The sequence below is a fragment of the Platalea leucorodia genome (assembly GCF_965183815.1).
Source record: "Platalea leucorodia genome assembly, chromosome: 4".
NCBI lineage: Eukaryota > Metazoa > Chordata > Aves > Pelecaniformes > Threskiornithidae > Platalea > Platalea leucorodia.
In genome coordinates this window covers 98,068,445-98,085,447 of record NC_138826.1, presented here as the reverse complement: position 1 = coordinate 98,085,447, position 17,003 = coordinate 98,068,445, and the positions used below count along the sequence as shown (strand labels likewise).

Genomic DNA, 17,003 nt, shown 5'->3' with positions numbered 1-17,003 from the left:
ATAAGGGGAGTTCTTACTGAGCTTGTATGATTCTTTCTTCTTTATTAAAAATGTTTTCAGTTGTTGAAAATTACAGTTAACGTTAGGTCTCTATTGCTGTTACCCACAATTAAAACTCTTGTAATTAGGATCATTTAAAAGTAACTTCTACATGCCTGACCTGTTCTCTCTGTGACAGGATTCAGTAACTGCTGATTACTCTGTGGTTGAGTTTGGGGGTGTGATTTGGCTGTTCTGCGGGCAATATTAATGTGGGTGGAAATTATTTAGAGGGATTTGTCTGTTGTAGGTAAATAGTACTGGATTTTTGTTATTGCATTAGAAAAGGGTGTGTTACGAACAACTTACAAGCTGGTCAGTCATTTGTTTACTGACAGAATTGCTAGAAAGAGGTGGGCTTTGAGCTTTTGTTTTTAAAGGAATAGTGAATCTTCAAGGTGAAGAATAGGTAGGTAAGTTAGTTATTTTCTAGGCAATTCTGGATAGAGAGGTGAGCAACCACTAAATAATTTTAAAGTAATGTCACTGTAGTGATTCGAGAGGTGTGGGAAACTCCTGTTATGAGCCAGTCTTGCCAATCACACTTTTTAGCTGGACGTTGGCATCACTGGTTCCTTGATGGAGATCTGAGGTGTATGAAGATCTCTGAAGAGACAGTGCTCAAAACAGGTTTTAAATCACATAAAAGATGATCTCCAAGTGCATAGCAAGAGTGTCGAGTAGCCTTAAACTTTATGTTATGGTATGTTCATGAGTACATGAGATGAAAAGTTTAATGCACAAAAACAAATATTAACTTTAAGATGTGATCGAAGATGCAAGACTTTTTTTTTTTTTCTTTAGATTAGCCTACCATAAAATTCTAATTAATTTACAGCATTATTGATTGCTTGTTTAACAGAAGATTTTATTTATGTTATTTTTTTAGTAACCATTAGTTTTGTGGTGAACCCTTCCTGCATATTTTTACTGCTTCTTTGGTTACACAAGCAATGATTCATAAATAAATGTTTAACTCCACTAGACTTAATGCAGTATTTGTACATGGATTATAATGTATTGTTTGAAAAATTAATACACAGTGGATTATAACGTATTGTTTGAAAAATTTAATACATAGCTCTACTGTGTTCTCAGTATCAGTTTGAAACTGGATGCTGCAAGTCTTGTTGTAGTCACTACCTCAAAATGTCAACAGATAGAAGGCATTATTTGCATTTTCAACTCGGTATTAGAGCATGATTCTGGAATTAAAAGTTCCTGTAAATCTGTCTAATGCACCTGTCTATGCCTTCTTGGAGAAGAATGGAGGAAAACAACTCACTACCATGGCACTTGCTCAAGGAAAACTGGACCTCAAACGCTTCTTTGAAAGTCCTTGCACAATGGTGCCAGTGTCTTAAGAAAACCCTTTATCTGCAGTTGTTTTGGAGCTTACATTAATGAAAGGGCAGAGAAATGGTCATCATATCAAACCCAGTACTGACAGTGGGTCAACAGCAGATACTTAGACAAGAATATCTGAGAAGTGCTGCAGGAGTACCACTGTATGCTTGCTTACCATTCTGTCTTTCAGTGCTTTCATGGTCTAGCAGCTCCTCAGTTAGAAATCGCATCTTCGGATATGGAGTTTGTCATGGATTTTCGTCCCTTAGTTTGCCCAGCTACATGAACTTTAAGCTTAATTATACATTTTAAGCTTAATTAAGCTTAATTATACATTTAAGCTTAATTATACATTTTCCTCACCATGGCATTCATGATCCTGTGGAGGTCCATCCTCTCCTGCTTTCATCCATCTTTTTCTTGCCTCCATTTCGGTGTTCCTCATACAAAAGCTGTGCTGTATTTGTCCCATGTTGCCATTTTCAGTATCTCTCTTGACCCATTGTATTGGTAGATGAAAACCAACCGGCAGTGCACACAGAATTGAGTTGATACAGGGTGCGTGACGGAATTGCATTGTGATAAATTTTTTGCTTTTGTTTTGCATGGCTCTTCTAATAGTCTGTATCATTCAATTTTATTTTTCTTGTCAGCTCAGTGCCAAGAAGCTGTCACTATCATAGGCAGCTCTGTTGTAACCCAAAGTTCATGTCCCAGAGTGCTGGTATTCAGCTCCGGGTCTGTTGCTATATATATAAATTTAAGATCCCTTATCTGTGGACTCTTTTGCCCCTCATCTGACTTGCACAGAGAGGTGCAAATGCCTGCCTTGTTCAGAAGGAAATAAGAAGAGTTGCTATGAAAGCAGGATTCAGTGTTAGGAGGCATCGCTACTTTGCTATAAGAAAGGACTGGCTAGTTAAGAACATCTGGTCTTTGCATATTTCTTCTTCCTCCTCTGTCTTATTTCTTAAGTTTTAAGGAAAAGTGGTATTTGGAAATAGAATAATTGCTTAAGAATAGACCAAATGAAGTAATGGACTAAAAGAACAACAGTATTAAACTTGGGATTTTGTACTTGTGACGTTTTGCCTCAGTAAGTGTTCACTTGTTCCTTTTTCCTCTCTAATTATTTATGTATGCTTCAACTAAAACTTTAGCAACTACATGTCATTTGAGTGTTTCACAGTTGCCTGGAGCATGCAAGATTCAGAGTACCGTGGCAGAGAAACTATGAAACTTTATCTAAATTGCACCAGAACTAATTGGCTATTGAGAATACACTTTGAACTTGGCTAGTGCTTTCTGCCTTGGTGCTGTATAGGTTCTGCACTTTGTTGACACGAGAAATAAAGATTCCTAAGAGTTGTGCTTGTTTTGCCCCCTTTACTGTCTATATAATTTCTTGCTCTCTTTCAGCAGTAGAGTATGTTCTGTCGTGCATGTTTGTTTCTGCATAAGGCTCTCCTGAAAGCTCTGGAAAAGTAACCCACAGGTTTTACCAGAAACCCCTGTGGGGGCCTGCCTGCAACTTGCGTGTTTCTCTGCTTTAGTGGTCGGTTGGTGACCACGCTAGCGCCTTTTCTTATATAGCATCTCTCTCTGAACTTGGATCATTTGGGAAATAATGAGGGTTACCACTTCAATATAATACTATATTTTTTTTGTCTAGTCTAATAACTTTCTCATCTATGCTTGTTGAATAGCAAGCAGAGTATGTGATTTCTTGCATAGCTTCCCTATTTTGTTAAAACTAAATCATGTCCATTGCCGCCCATCTTAACTGACGTCTCACACAAGGGAGCATAAACACCTAATTTTAAACATGACTTATTTTTATGATTGTACAAGTGTGCTAGATGATTATTTTTTAAGAGTAAAATTGCTGTGACATCCCTAAACCAAACATAAACAGGGAGTAATGTGGATGGTTGGTTTAAATCTTCTTAGTATGCAACTGTCTGTACTTGTCCATCATACCCAGTCTTGCAATTGTAATTGGAGGACACGTGAAGTGAGGGATTGTTACTGCTTTGTGCACAAGGTGGGGGAAAAGTTGCCACTGGAAGAAACTGATTAGTTATTTACTTCTAATTAAAACAAAGCACATCAAAGAAATTGCCATAAGTGGGTTAGAAGCAGAAATCTCTTACTGATACGAGAAGGACAGGTGATACTGTAAGCTGCTTTCAGGCTTTAGCAGACATTAATAGTTAGCTTGTACTTGATACACCTTTTAAATATTTATTTGTAATATGAAGGTGCTACAAAAACTGGTTCTGGAACCACATTGTGAAAAGTGTGTTGGTTGAGTGAAAGCTTAAAATATAGCTCCCAACTTTTTAGCTTTATCGGCTTGTAGATACAAAATCAGTAGATAATTTTTATTCTGCAGATTTATCTATATTTATACTAGATGTGTGCGCACATTTGTGATTAAGAAGCACAAAAGGAATTAGTGAAGATCATACCAGTGAGCATGTATTTTTCTTTCTTAGGGCAGAAATGTCCTTTTAGTAAGGTATACCAAGGGTTTGCACGCTGTAGAAACCACAATAGGAATTGTGGCTAGCCATCACTAGCAGTTATGTTGTTTTTGTTTAGCAGTACATTATGTAAAGCAAGCTAGGAAAGTGGATACTTAGCAGCAAAAGAGGGAAAATAATCATGTTTAATTACTTTGAAGTGCCAGAACTTAACCTGCAAGACTTCTTTTCAGCAAGGTGGGGAGCATGGAAATAAATCTGTCCCTAAAGATCAGCAGATGAGTTTATCTGTGATTTCCTGACCGTATTTGGTTTGATTCTTCAGTACTGTCCCCTAGAAGCTAATTCATTGGGCCTGGCTAGATTAGACAGACATCAATGAAGGCTTGAATTCCTTTTCCAATTTATCCAAAGAAATCTATAGTCTGGGTTAAACTTCCATTTCGGTATTTTTGCATGTAATATCATCCACAGTATTTGCCACAAACGTGAATGTTACGAGGAAACCTTTCAGTCTTTCATTTCTAAAATGTTTGTTGTGTTAATGCTCATGCACAGAAACCTGAAAGCAAAACTTCCCAGGGACTTGAATTTCACAGAACAAACTGAACAAAATCAGTATACTGAGAATATTGCTAGTTTCTCAAGTACCTGATAGCCCCTTCCTTCTTCAAAACCTGGAATTTTGTGTTTGACTAGAGAAAAGGGACCTTGTTTTTTGTTACACACAGGTAAAGTAATCTCTTGGTGTATTATGTAACTTCTTTTAATTGCAAGATGGGGATTTTGCCATGGAGATAATGAGACTTTGTATCTAATGTGCAGCTTTTTTCTGTTGTTGTTTTGTTTAGTGGGAGACTTTGATAAGATCTGGCGTGAGCACTGTGAGGATGAGGAAACTCTGTGTGAATATGCTGTGGCAATGAAAAACCTCGCAGATAATCACTGGGCAAAAACTTGTGAAGGGGAAGGCCGAATTGAATGGTGTTGCAGGTAAATCTTCATATATTTGAAAGACGCAATTGCACTCTTTTACTTGCAATTATTTATAATACAAGGCTTAAGCGTTTTTTGCTCTTTTGCCAATTTTTAAGATTTGTTCTATAACATGTTAATGCTTTATTGCTTCCTAAAACAAATACCTTCTTACCGTTCCAACTTACTAAGGAAATATAGCTTATGAAGTGTTTTGTTATAAGGTGACCCTTTTTTTAAAGTATCTTCAAGAAACAAGGTTGGTTGGTTTTGATTCCCCCCCCCCCCCCCCCCCGAAATACTGAAGCTGTTTTCAAGTAAACCTATGAAGTAATTTTCTATACATTTGAACCTAAACTGAGCAAATGCAGTGAGCATAGCTCAAGTTCAGTTTTCAGGGCTTTGGTTTGATTTGTGCGTATAATAATGATCTCTAAAAGCAAATCTCTGCTGCCTAATTTTCAAGTCTTAATCTTGACTTAACCTCTGTGGAACTTTATTTTAATGGATTTTAAACTTTAAAATTCCTATATGTCATAAACATCTGATTTTTACTGGGTTGTCATAATAGTAAAGTCATGAAGTGAGTTCAGCTAAACTATTTCAATTCTTGAGGAAAAGAAACTCCTAAAAGAGAAATGTTGGTCACTCTGGATTCCTGCAAACAGTTGGCATCCAAGGCTTACCATGGAATCTGTACAGCAGAATAAAACAAAATATTGTTGAATTCTAACTGGGAAGAGAATTTATCCATGGCCCTGCCTTTGGGAATGACTTCAGATAGGCAAAAAGTAACATTGTGTGCCAGTCTGTAGGTCCTGTAGATGAGTGTTACAGTGTGATGAGCAAAAGGCAGCAAAGGAAAGCAGGCATGGTATCGCTAAATTTAAATTCATTACATGGTCCTTTGAGCCCATAAAGGAGAGAAAAAAAAAAAAAAAAAGGTGGGGGGAACAACTGTGAAACAGTTGATCTAGAGTACATTTTGGTGGTAACTCGAGCTGGTCAGTGGCTTCTGGAAATGGAGCAAGTAATAACAAGCTGGTTTCCTTTTTCCCTGCAACAGGCTCTTAAATACTTGAAAACCATTCCTTTATGTATCAATCTTGTATCCCTTAGCTAAAAAAACCCAAAAACCCTATAGAGAGTGTTTATAGACACTTTTCCAGACATGTTTTGTGTATCCTTATCCCACTTACAAGAGAGCTGAATCAGTTGGCACTGAATCAGTGCCTAAAAATGGACACAGCATTCCCCTGGCCTTTTCAGGAATAAATAAAATGAAGAAATACTATTGAGGTTGCAGTAAACTCTTGTTTATGCTACTGACCTTGTTTGGTGGGGTTTTGGGGGGGGGGGGGGTGGGGTTGTATTGGTGTGGCATTGATTTTATGCTCACTTGTGATCCCCAGCTGCCCATTTGTTTTTCATAGGCTGTCTCAGTTGCTAGTTGTTGTCTTGTATTTGTGCTATTCATTACTTCTGTGGAAATGCTGATATTTGTACTTCTCTTTACTAAATTACACTCTTGAATCGTATTGAATTCTAATACTGTGATTTCTTGCAGCATTTACCCCCCACCCCCCACTTGGCATGGTTCACAGATCAGTTAAGAGGAGTACTGACTGCTGTTCCAATGTTCAGGTTATCTGTGAAAATGCTGATTGTACTGGACCCGGGACAGATTCCCGTGGAATATTGCTTGATACTTTCTTAAGATTTGATTGTCAACTAATACATGAAACTTTTTTCAATAGAGCTGTGTGCACTTACTTTAAAGTAATTCCCGGTAAACGGTATTCTCTTAGGTTGTGGCAAACTTGTCTGTTACCCTGTAGGACAGGATAATGTTCCCTGGGGACGGGGAGGAACAGTTAATGGCCTGGGTATTGAAGATTTTTGGCTCTGTGTCTCAGTTGTTTTCTGTTTGTAGTTCCTACAAGATTTACAAAGTAAACATTTAAATAAAGTGTCCAGTTTGGGCCTTGCAGCATGAACTCGTATTGAAAAGAGAATCCACCCGATGAGAGACACTAAAATGCTCTGTCTCAGTATAAAGCTTCAATTAAAGGACGTACCTTTTCAGTTTGCAAAGTCAAGTGGTCAGGAGTTTAACATCAGTAGCAAGAGAGGGGTACTCTTCTTTTTTGTGTGCCTCAGATTAAACTGTTCCTTCTCGAAGGGCCAAGAGGTGTGCCAGACAGATGGCAGCTCCCGTTGTTGTTACTCCTCCTTGTGTCTGGGTGCATAATTGCATGTAAGAGAACTTGACTTGCATGAGACTTCACTGAAAGCTTTTGCTCAATGCTTTAACAGTGTCACCATGACAGCAGGAAGGTAGCTGATGTATTAGATGAAGTTTAATTTGGGAATGCAATGCTGAAAATACTTGGGAACCACTGGTGTATCCCTGCTGAAGAAAGGATAGTCTGAGCCTTTTTGTTTTTCTTTTCAGGCATCTGAAACTGAGAAGTGTTTTTTCCACTAGTTTAAAAAAACACTTTTTTTTTTTCCCCTTTGTTTTCCTTGTATTCTCTTATGAACAAGCACTGGATAAAGTAAATCAGAGAATACAGAATAGCCACTAGAGAAGCCATGTGTACTTCTCAGGATCAAGAATAACAATTTTCTTGCAGAGCTCTCCTTTCACAAGTCTTTCTAGCTATTTAGTTGAAGACACTGGAAAAATGCTTGTTCTGACATTAATTCTTAAACCCGATGACATAAAAGTTATTATTTTACTTCTTTATTAGTTGTTGATTTAAACAAGCACATATCCAGACTTTAGAAACTGTCAAAAATGGAAAGCAGTACATAATAGACACTGCTGATGACCATATGCTGCATTGTATAGGACCAGTTTTATTTATTGTTTCAGGGCAACATTATACAACTGTTAGTTGGGGAGAGTGGAGGGAGGAAGAGGGATTAAAACCTTGTCCCTTTCCAGATGCAGGTTAATGATCCCCTGAGTGGTATTGTAAAAAGCCTGGGCAACGTTCAGCTGTCCTTCCCTTGCTTTCTTTTTACATCTTTAGAAAACTGAATACAGAGTAGCAAATGGTATTTGGAAATTAACACTTCTGTTTCTCTCTCATTGCATTTATATTACAACACAAAACTTAAACCTTAAACCAAAATAGGGTAAGATGATGTTTACCCTGAATAATTGTCTTAACTTAATTTTTGCTGGCATAGGTAGGCTGGTGAGCCTTTGTATGGACAATGAATGCTAGCCTGTTCTGGTTCTAGTTAGAACAAAATAAGCTAGACCAGCAGGTTTGCTTCTTTCTGTTGCTTTTGCATCAGTGTTAAGACTTGTGTTGACTTGGCTATTTTTTTAAATAACAAAAAACAAAATCTGCACTTCTAACTATCGTGACAAAGCACTATCTAGACCTGCATTTTTTTAAAAGGTCTTTTGACTGTTTCATGAGCAAACTGAAGAAATACGGTCTTGATGAAGTTAATGTCAGGTGAGTACTGAACTGTTTGGAAAAACTTGCAGAGAATAGATGTTAGAAGCTTATCTTAAAAATGTGATTTATTGAGAAGGACTCTGTCAATGTCTGTCCCTGCATCCATTACTAATCAATATTTTCATTAGCAACCTGTTAGAATAAAGTCTGTTTATTAAATTTGCAAATGAGACCAAACAGAAAAGAGTTGTCACTCTGAGAGCAGGATTAAAAGTAAGAGTGTTGTTAACTATACCAAATATTATCAACTATATAAATACAGGCCAGGGAGTTGGTTGTGTCAGTCTTTCAGAAAAGCATTGGGATTCTGTAGCACGCCACAAGCTGAATATGAAACAGTCAATGGGATGCTTTTGCAATAAAGGCACATATCGTACTGGAGTGTGTTAATGAGATTGTCTACAAGATATATAAAGTAGTCCTCTGACTTTATTTAGCATTGCTCTTAGCCAAAATATTACCTTGGCCACTGCATTTAAAAATAACAAACAGCTCAACTCCAAGAAAGATAAACAAATGATCAAAAATATTCTAATTTTTTCCACAAAAGCCTTGTGGTGTTTTTTTTCCTAGAAGCTGGAGCTGTGTAGTTTGAAAAAAGAGAAGGCTAAGTGATCTCTTACAAGATCTTTGAGAATAAGAGGTCTCTTCTAGAACTGTAAAGCTGATCCTGTTTGGGTTTGGAAGATTGAATGAATTAACGTTTGAAGTCCCTTCAACACTGTTTTGCAGCTTTTTTGATGAATGCAGTTAGTCGAGCAATTCACTTTGAGGAGAACGGAATTAAGAGGGAAGTGGCATAAACAGGAGGAGGGAAACAATTTAAAAATAGAAAAAAGACAACGTTCATTGTTCATGTTTGTATGACAGTCTTAATTTTTGCTTTTAAATAATACTTTGTTCTGACAAACCCATATCTGTTTGTTTGAATGCTAGCGCTAATTAGAGCAGTGATCATATGATAACTGCTGCTTATTTTCAAGTTTTGGAATTCTCCAGTAATGAAAGATGTTGCCTCCAGAAGCTGTCTGGGGGTGGAGGAGTGGACACAACACCAGAGAAACATCTGATTACAGACCTAATTGTGTTTCTCACACGGAAAAAAGGTCTCAAAACCCTAAAACTGAGACCAAGTATGAAAAATAAAACGGAAAAATGTGTTGTATACAAGTTTCTCAACTTGAAGTTTAACAAAATATAATTCTGATAATAAAAAATTATAATCCTCTACATAAATAAACCTAGTGCTCTCACCTATGCTGAATACAGGATTTCCTTAAACTGAGGCTGGGTGCGCATGAAAATAGCAAAATGTTTTTCACTCCAGAGGCAAGTTTCCTGCTCTTCTAGGTATGATTAATGCGTACAAGGGAAATTGGGAATTCTCCCTTCCTTGATTTTCTTTGGAGGTTGCAGGGTGGGTGGGTTAAACCTGTAGAAGAGTGTACACTTTTTTTTTTCAGGCCAGCAGCTCTGTCAGTTGACATTAATAAGCTTATTCCTCAATAGGTGGGAGGAGGGGAGAAACATTTTGCAGACAGAAACCATGATGAGAAGTCCAGACTTTCCTTCAGCTCTGAAGGGAAATGTTATTTCTCTGTACCCTCACTGAACTTCATCTTCAATATGAGGTTTTGGTTAGTAAATACTGTAAGGAACACAGGTCAAGCTCACCTTTTCCTCATTACAAAACAGGAGGAAAGAGATGAACTGTGTCAGTTCTTAGCCTTTAAAAGTGTCTGCTTGAAACCCTTGAGCATTGATAACAGCTATCAGAAGCTGCTTTTTGCCATGACAAAGCTGACCACACTAGCTTTAATTTAGTTGTTCATTATTACTTGACAAGAACAACTACCTACTTATTCTTTCATGGATTTTAAATTTCACAGGGTGTTTCTTTGGGAATTCTCCCCTCCTTTTTTTGAAATTATATATTCTATTGAAACCCTTGGTTTTGGTCACTGTATTCGAAAAAGAAGTTTTTCTTTCATTGCTGGAGAGTATTAACAGATAAGTATGTATTCATATTGGCTTTTTCTGAAACTCCCTATACGCATCCAGCCCCAATGGCGGAACACAGGGGTCAACTTGAACAGGTTGTTTGCCATTTGAGATTTGAAGTGTGGAAAACAAATTTCACTAAGGAAATATCTAGATTTTTTTTTTTTTAAAGCAAAGACATGAACTGGACACTTTACCTGTCTGCCTGCCAGCAAACTTAAACAGTTTAGACTTGAAATGTTTATTTGTGTAAACTGTAGCAAGTGTTAGCTCGGGTAGTTTACATTGCACAATTCTTCACAAACAAGTATGTTAATTGTAGAGCTATTATTGTATCATCAAAGACTGAAAGCTTAAATGTCAGTTAAAAATGGAGCCATGTAAGTTCTCAGAATTATAAAATAGATTCCTTGATTTTATTTCTCTTTGTAGAGAATTAAGGGATGTTCTGTTCATTACTTGAGACAGTTGTTAAATGCAGAGTCTTAAATAGCTGCATACTCAAAACCATAGGGTGATCAATGGTGGCTTTTAATGGCCGTGAAGTTAAACCTGTGGCTACATCAACAAGTTACCATGGAGTAAACTGAGTGCCTTACCTCTGGTTAGCTACTGTGCAGTGACTGCCTACGTGCTCACTGTTACCCCACAGTAAGTGTGAGGTCTGTTTTTGTGAGGGCAGCACAAAGACAGCTCCTCTGAAGCCACAGGAGCCAAAAGGGCAACATGTAGTAATGCTGCCAGAATTGCTGTAACTTCAGAGAAGCATAAAATGGAGATAACCCTCAGTGGTTATGAAGTGCAGTGTTGCCTAGGTTTTTTTTGTTTGGATGGGTGGATTTGGTTGGTTTGTTTTTTGGGGTTTTTTTGTTTGGTTTGGGGGGGGAGGGGGGGGGTGTTTGTTTTTTGTTTTTTTTTTTTTTTTTTTTTTTTTGCTTCCTTGTGGTACTGCACAGGTATACAGACTGGGATCTGAATGTGAAGAATTTTACCCATTCTTGGGCCCTCTTGTGGCTCTGGCCCCTCCATCCACCAGCAAAAAAAAGGAGTAGAAGATGCTTCTTCTCATGGTTGACTTTGATAATGTCTCTTGTGCAGACAAGAAAGGTCAGTTAAGAAGAACATAGAATTATGAGGACTCAGTTGACATGATAGACAGGGGTAGAAGGGTGGAAAAAATACTGATTTGCACCAGTAACAGGAATGAGGACGAAATGGCTTCTAAGTGACAAGAGGAGCTTACACTACACTTTACAAGTAGGTGGTTCTCCTGTGCAACAGCTTGTTAAGTGTTAAGGTGGGCAACATACCAGCTTCTAGTGAATTAAAAAGCTGATAACATCAATAGCTGAGGAGAAAAAACAATACATTCCCCCTAGGTTGGGAACTTTTTGATGGCAGTGCAACACTGTTTAAGCTGCCACTGATTCTGGGTGTTTTAAGAGATATAACGAGAAAAAAGACTTAGAATAAAAATACAGTGACTGTAAGATGCTAACAAAGTAGTAAGGTAGCTGATAAACGGTGAGGAAAAAGATATTTTTTTCCTGAGTTTCATTTCTTTGAGTAAATGACACACAGAACTAAATAGTTAGGAAAGACATAATACCGAAATTGATCATATGCTTATAAACAAATAATACAATATAGTGTAAAATACAACTTTTATTAGCACACCAGCAATAATTCAAGTGGTTTTCTAAGGTTCTTTTTTGTTTACTGATGTTTTTAATCTCTTTCCTGCTAAGTTAAATGACTGACTCCTTTAACTTTGTTAATTTTAGAATTGTTGTGTTTCCATATGTTCAATCTCTAAGGGATGGAGTTGGTATCGTTTCAGTCTGTATATCTTTGATATACAAAGAGCTTTGATTACTGAGGAATTGTAACTATAAGCTTGTTGATTATAAATATAATGTTTGCTGAGTTTATTTCTCATACAGCTGTGTGTTCTCCTCTAAGGTTACTGTCTGCATTTTAGACTTTTTGTATTTAGTGCAAGAACGCCTAGGGCCTGCTTGAGCAAGTAAAACTTGCTTGTGCTTTGAGTTTGTTAGATGCAGGTCAGTTTTGATCCTGTAAGCATGTCAACACAGAAATGAGTCCAGCATAACTTCCCCCCCCCAAGAATTAGTAACCGGGACATAATGTGCTACTGTAATTATACATTTACTGGTTCAAGGTGTTAATTTCCTACCAGCTTGGAGTAAAGCAACTTTTATCTGTACCTGTTTGATTGTGTATGTTTCCCTTTAAGAAACTCAACTCCACTGACTTTTTTTTTTTTTTTTTCTTTTCATTCACATCTTATATGGTGGAGAGGCCGGATATATTTGATGCCTATATCACCAGCCCTTAAATAAGGCCTGTGTATTCCAAGTCCTTGTCCCTATTTGTGGTTTAAATGCAGCATTATACCAACATGTCCTTTCCTGAATCTGTGATGTGAAGTACTATGTTATCTTGATCCTGCTTTGTATAAGGTGGTATTAAACTACACTTGAATTTATGTTTTCTGGATTGTTTCCTTCAAACCTGTACAGCTTTGTTAGAGGAAAATTGAGTGAGTTTCAAGAAAGCATCACAAAAATGGGTTGTTATGAAAACATCATTCAAACAAGCACTATTTCTGTTAAACTTTTTGTGCAAATACTTGGCTGGCACATCTAGTTAAAAATACTGCTTTGTGCCAGGTGAGTCAGGCTTTTTAATTTCACAGCAACAAATTGTTTCCAATTCTAGTTCTATTTTGTGGACAAAATTTCGGTTATTCTCGAACATGATTCTTGCTTCTCATACACTAATGCTGACTACTGGTTGAAGTATGCAGGTGCAATTTTACTTTTTTCATAACATTCATTCTTTTAAACTGGTTAACAGTTCTGTTTGAGTGTGACCAGATTGTTTTGTTCTGGTTCCTATTAGCAAAATAATTAAGTATGGGAAAAAGTTGAAAGTTAAAATAAGTCTTCCACAATAATACAGCTACTGCAGATGTCTGTTACTTAAAAACAAAAAACACCCCAGGCAAACTCAATTAAAATTAAAAACTGGTGTATGTAAGTTAGCCCATAAGCCTGGGTTATGTTTCTTTTCCCCCACGTTATATGCCTTGCAAGACACAGATGTTTCAAAAGCCCCTGCATTTATGGGGAGCTAGTTAATAACTGTTTGCACCTTAGTGGAGAACTGTGGTGCTCAGATGACAGCTGAAGTTTACCCTCTGGCGATGTTCTGACAAGCCTTCTGCTGTCTTGCTCTAAAAGTCTATCCAGATAAAACTATTTTGAATCTGTTTACTCAACTGTGGCTTACAACCTAATTTCTGGAAATAAAATGCCAATCGACTTCAAATGTGTCTTCAGGTGTATCACATCTTTCCTAAAGCTGATTTACAAAAGTTGCAGTAACACCCAGATTTATTTAAAAGCTGACAGCGCTTGTATCTTTTAAACCTCTGTATTCTGTCTTATCTATAGTAATGACCAAAAATAGCATTCTGTTTTTCTGGGGAATTTTATTTTTGGTTTTTTTTCAGTGTATGCCGAGAATATTTTCAGAATGGTGGAAAAAGAAAAGCACTTGAGAAAGATGAAAAAAGAGCACTTCTTGCTTCCAAGACCACTCCAGCTTTAAATGTCCCCCAGGCTCCCAAGATTGAAGATCCCTTGCCAAACTTTGGCTTGACAAATCATGAAGCTATAACAGAAGAGTAAGTTTTACTTGTTTTCCAGACTTTTTTTTCCCTTCTGTGTGTGATAAGACTTACCTGGACGTTTTTCCCCATAACACATTAGATCAGTCTGATGTACTTTTAATAGTTAAGAAAGGGCGTTTTCATGTGAACAGATATACATGTTTCAAGAAATATCTATGTTGTAGTATATTTTGGTGGATGCCATAAAAAATTGCTTGAGAATGACAACTTAGTCATCTTCATTTAAGTGTTAGAGCAATTTCACTTTTGTATGTCATTGGTGTGCAATGCAATTTATATTAAACCTTGAGGTGAAATAAGGGAGACGTTAATTAAGTTAGAATCTAATGACTGTTCAGCATTGTTGAAAAGTCAATTGCTTATGTAAGTACTAAGTGCCAAATGTAAATATCAGAGTACTTAAAACTTTCTCTTCATAAATAATTGCAGAGAAACTCTGGATTCCAATTATACACTTCAAAAGCAATTTTGAATTATAACCCTTAATTTTACATGTGCTAGCTTTCTGATGACTGGCTCTGCAGAAGTTGTAGTATCCTTGAGGTATTTTCCTAGCAACAGTTTTAATTTTGTTTTTGACCTTCACTCAAGTAAGAATTTTGTTTTTGGCATTCAGGAGTAGCTTTATTTCAGTTACAGTCCCACCCTCCTTTTTTTCCTAAATAACATGGGTCGTGTTTGTGGCTATCCCATGTGTGATGGAAAGAATTTAATATTTTGCAAGTATAATGGAATAATGAATGCATAAGCACCTTATCATTAAATGTTACACTTATGATGTTGCTTCGTATTCTTTGTAGACTAGTTCCTACAACTGTCTGCAATAATGTTTTTTCTGTTCCGTGAAGAGGTTTTTCTCATTATTGTAGCATGTCTTCTGTGATCAGCACTTACTTTAAGTTAGATACAGTACTAGTTAGGAAAGGAATGAGCATGTTACTGATGTTGTTAGCAGATGTGTCTGTCCCTACCAGCTGGCATCTTTTGTGGTTTCTCATGTTTGTAAAGTAACTTGCAAAAGGCATAAAGTTACCAAATGCATATGTAGTTGAATAGTTGCATGCAAAATGAAAACATTTTCCCCATTGTTCTATTATGAAAAGACAAAACAGATGCTTCCAAAATGAAGGTAGTGGCTTCTTGTGAGCTGACTTCCCTCACTGACTCCTCTTTTTAGTGCTCATTTTGCTAAGTCAGCATCAAAATGAATACCTGTTTTAATGAGAACTGCCAGGCACTTTCGCACAAAGGGCTGATGAGATGCTAATACCTTATAACATCTCAATAATGCTGGCATTTGTTAACACATAATTTTAGCATTACTATAAATAGCAATTTGTTGGTACTTGTTTGTTTAAATCGGTAGGTTTGATGATCACACACTACTTAAAGTTGGTTTGTCTTCCAGTGAGAAGCCTTGTCGTGATAAAGCATTAGCTCTCTTTGCCTGTGCTCTATCTTCATACTTTGTACAGAGTTTATAATGGCTGTTGAGGCGCTAACTTCACATGAGTTTCTTCTTGCTATGAGTAGTCTGTAGCCTGACCTTTTATGCTGACTAGTGTGTACAGAAAGTAGCTAATAGAGAAGTTTTTGTTTAATAACTTCAAAAGTATTTGTTAATATAGTGAGTGATGATGATTTTTATCATCATTCTCAAAACTTTAAAAATACATACATCCATAAAGACATACCTGGCAAAGGCAAGATTCATGATATTTACCCGAGTAAGCAACAAATGGTACCAAGGTTTTTAGTAGCTGTACAGACCTTAAAACAACAAGGCGTAGCTGTTCCAAGTTACTGCCCAGAGAAATCAAAATTCAGTTTCTTCCTCTATGCCTTATAGGAGAAATTACAGAGTTTATCAGAATGAAAATGGATTGTGTATTACACAAAGCATACTTTTCTCCTGAAATGCTTTTCTACCATGTCTGCACTGATCAATTAGTGAAGTCTTTGAAAATCTTGGTGAGGTCTTGGTACAAGGGGTATGAGGGAACCTCCACACACACACACTTGTTCAAATACTGTCACTCCATTCTGGTAATGTAACACTACAAGTAAGAGTTGAGGAGTTGTCTACAGGTATGGCTAAGCCTGTGACTTTTTGTTTTACTCTGGTAAGTGTAAAGACAATAATCTTGTTCTTCCCATACATAATCGTCTCTCAAGTAGTATTAAAACCAGCTTGCTTATGTAGGAGCTCTTCCTGAGCTTACCTTTACTGGCAAGCCACTGTACTTTGCTTGGTAAGGAGCAAAGCTAGCTCAGGAATAAAGGGTTCCACAGATAGTGAAAAAGACGCTGGGAGATGTGGAGAGAAGCAAGAAGCACTCAGCCAGCTCTTAAAGGTGATGGTAGGAAACATCATAGGAACCAGAAGTACAAAGCGTACTGCACCTCAGAAAGTCACTCAGCTACTTTGAACCCATTTCCAGTTGCTTGTGTTGTTCACCTCTTTGCCAGATTAAAATTGGTGGGTCTCACAGAAGTAACTAATGTGAACAGTCCTTTTTTACTTTCATCTATATGAAAAGTAATGTATTGTCCACAGTACTTCCTTCCATCCCAGAATGAGTTCTTATGTCTCTAACATTACAACTGCACCTGTTGTGAAGCTGGATATCAAAGTGGCTCAGTCTTGCAAGATAAAAGTGGCTGTTATCTGCTGTTTAACAGCTCCTCCCTTCAATAAATCAGTCCCTGCTCTGTTCTCTTTTTGAGTATTGTTTCTCTTCTTTTTTCCATCAAGTTAAGCAGTCTTGCTTTTTATCCTTAATGGTAAAAATCACAACCTTTTTGGTATGGATTCTTCTCAGGTGCTGGTTTGACTGTTTCTTAAGGCATAACCTATCATTCCTTCTTTCATATGTATCTCCGCAAGCTAGACCTTCCCATTGGATATCTTTATGCATGGATGTTACGAAAGATTTGAAGCATTCCAATGTTGCCACT

General features: G+C 37.1%; 1 protein-coding gene across 1 annotated transcript in view; it reads left to right on the top strand.

Annotated features, from left to right (window-relative positions):
- The window catches only part of SAMTOR (S-adenosylmethionine sensor upstream of mTORC1), a gene marked incomplete at its 5' end in the record, with an annotated part of 36,227 nt that overhangs the window by 6,449 nt on the left and 12,775 nt on the right, over positions 1 to 17,003 (top strand). The window contains 2 exons of the mRNA XM_082309430.1: positions 4,724 to 4,865; positions 13,866 to 14,039. Coding sequence (XP_082165556.1) covers positions 4,724 to 4,865; positions 13,866 to 14,039 — 316 coding nt within the window. The remainder of the gene's footprint in view (positions 1 to 4,723; positions 4,866 to 13,865; positions 14,040 to 17,003) is intronic.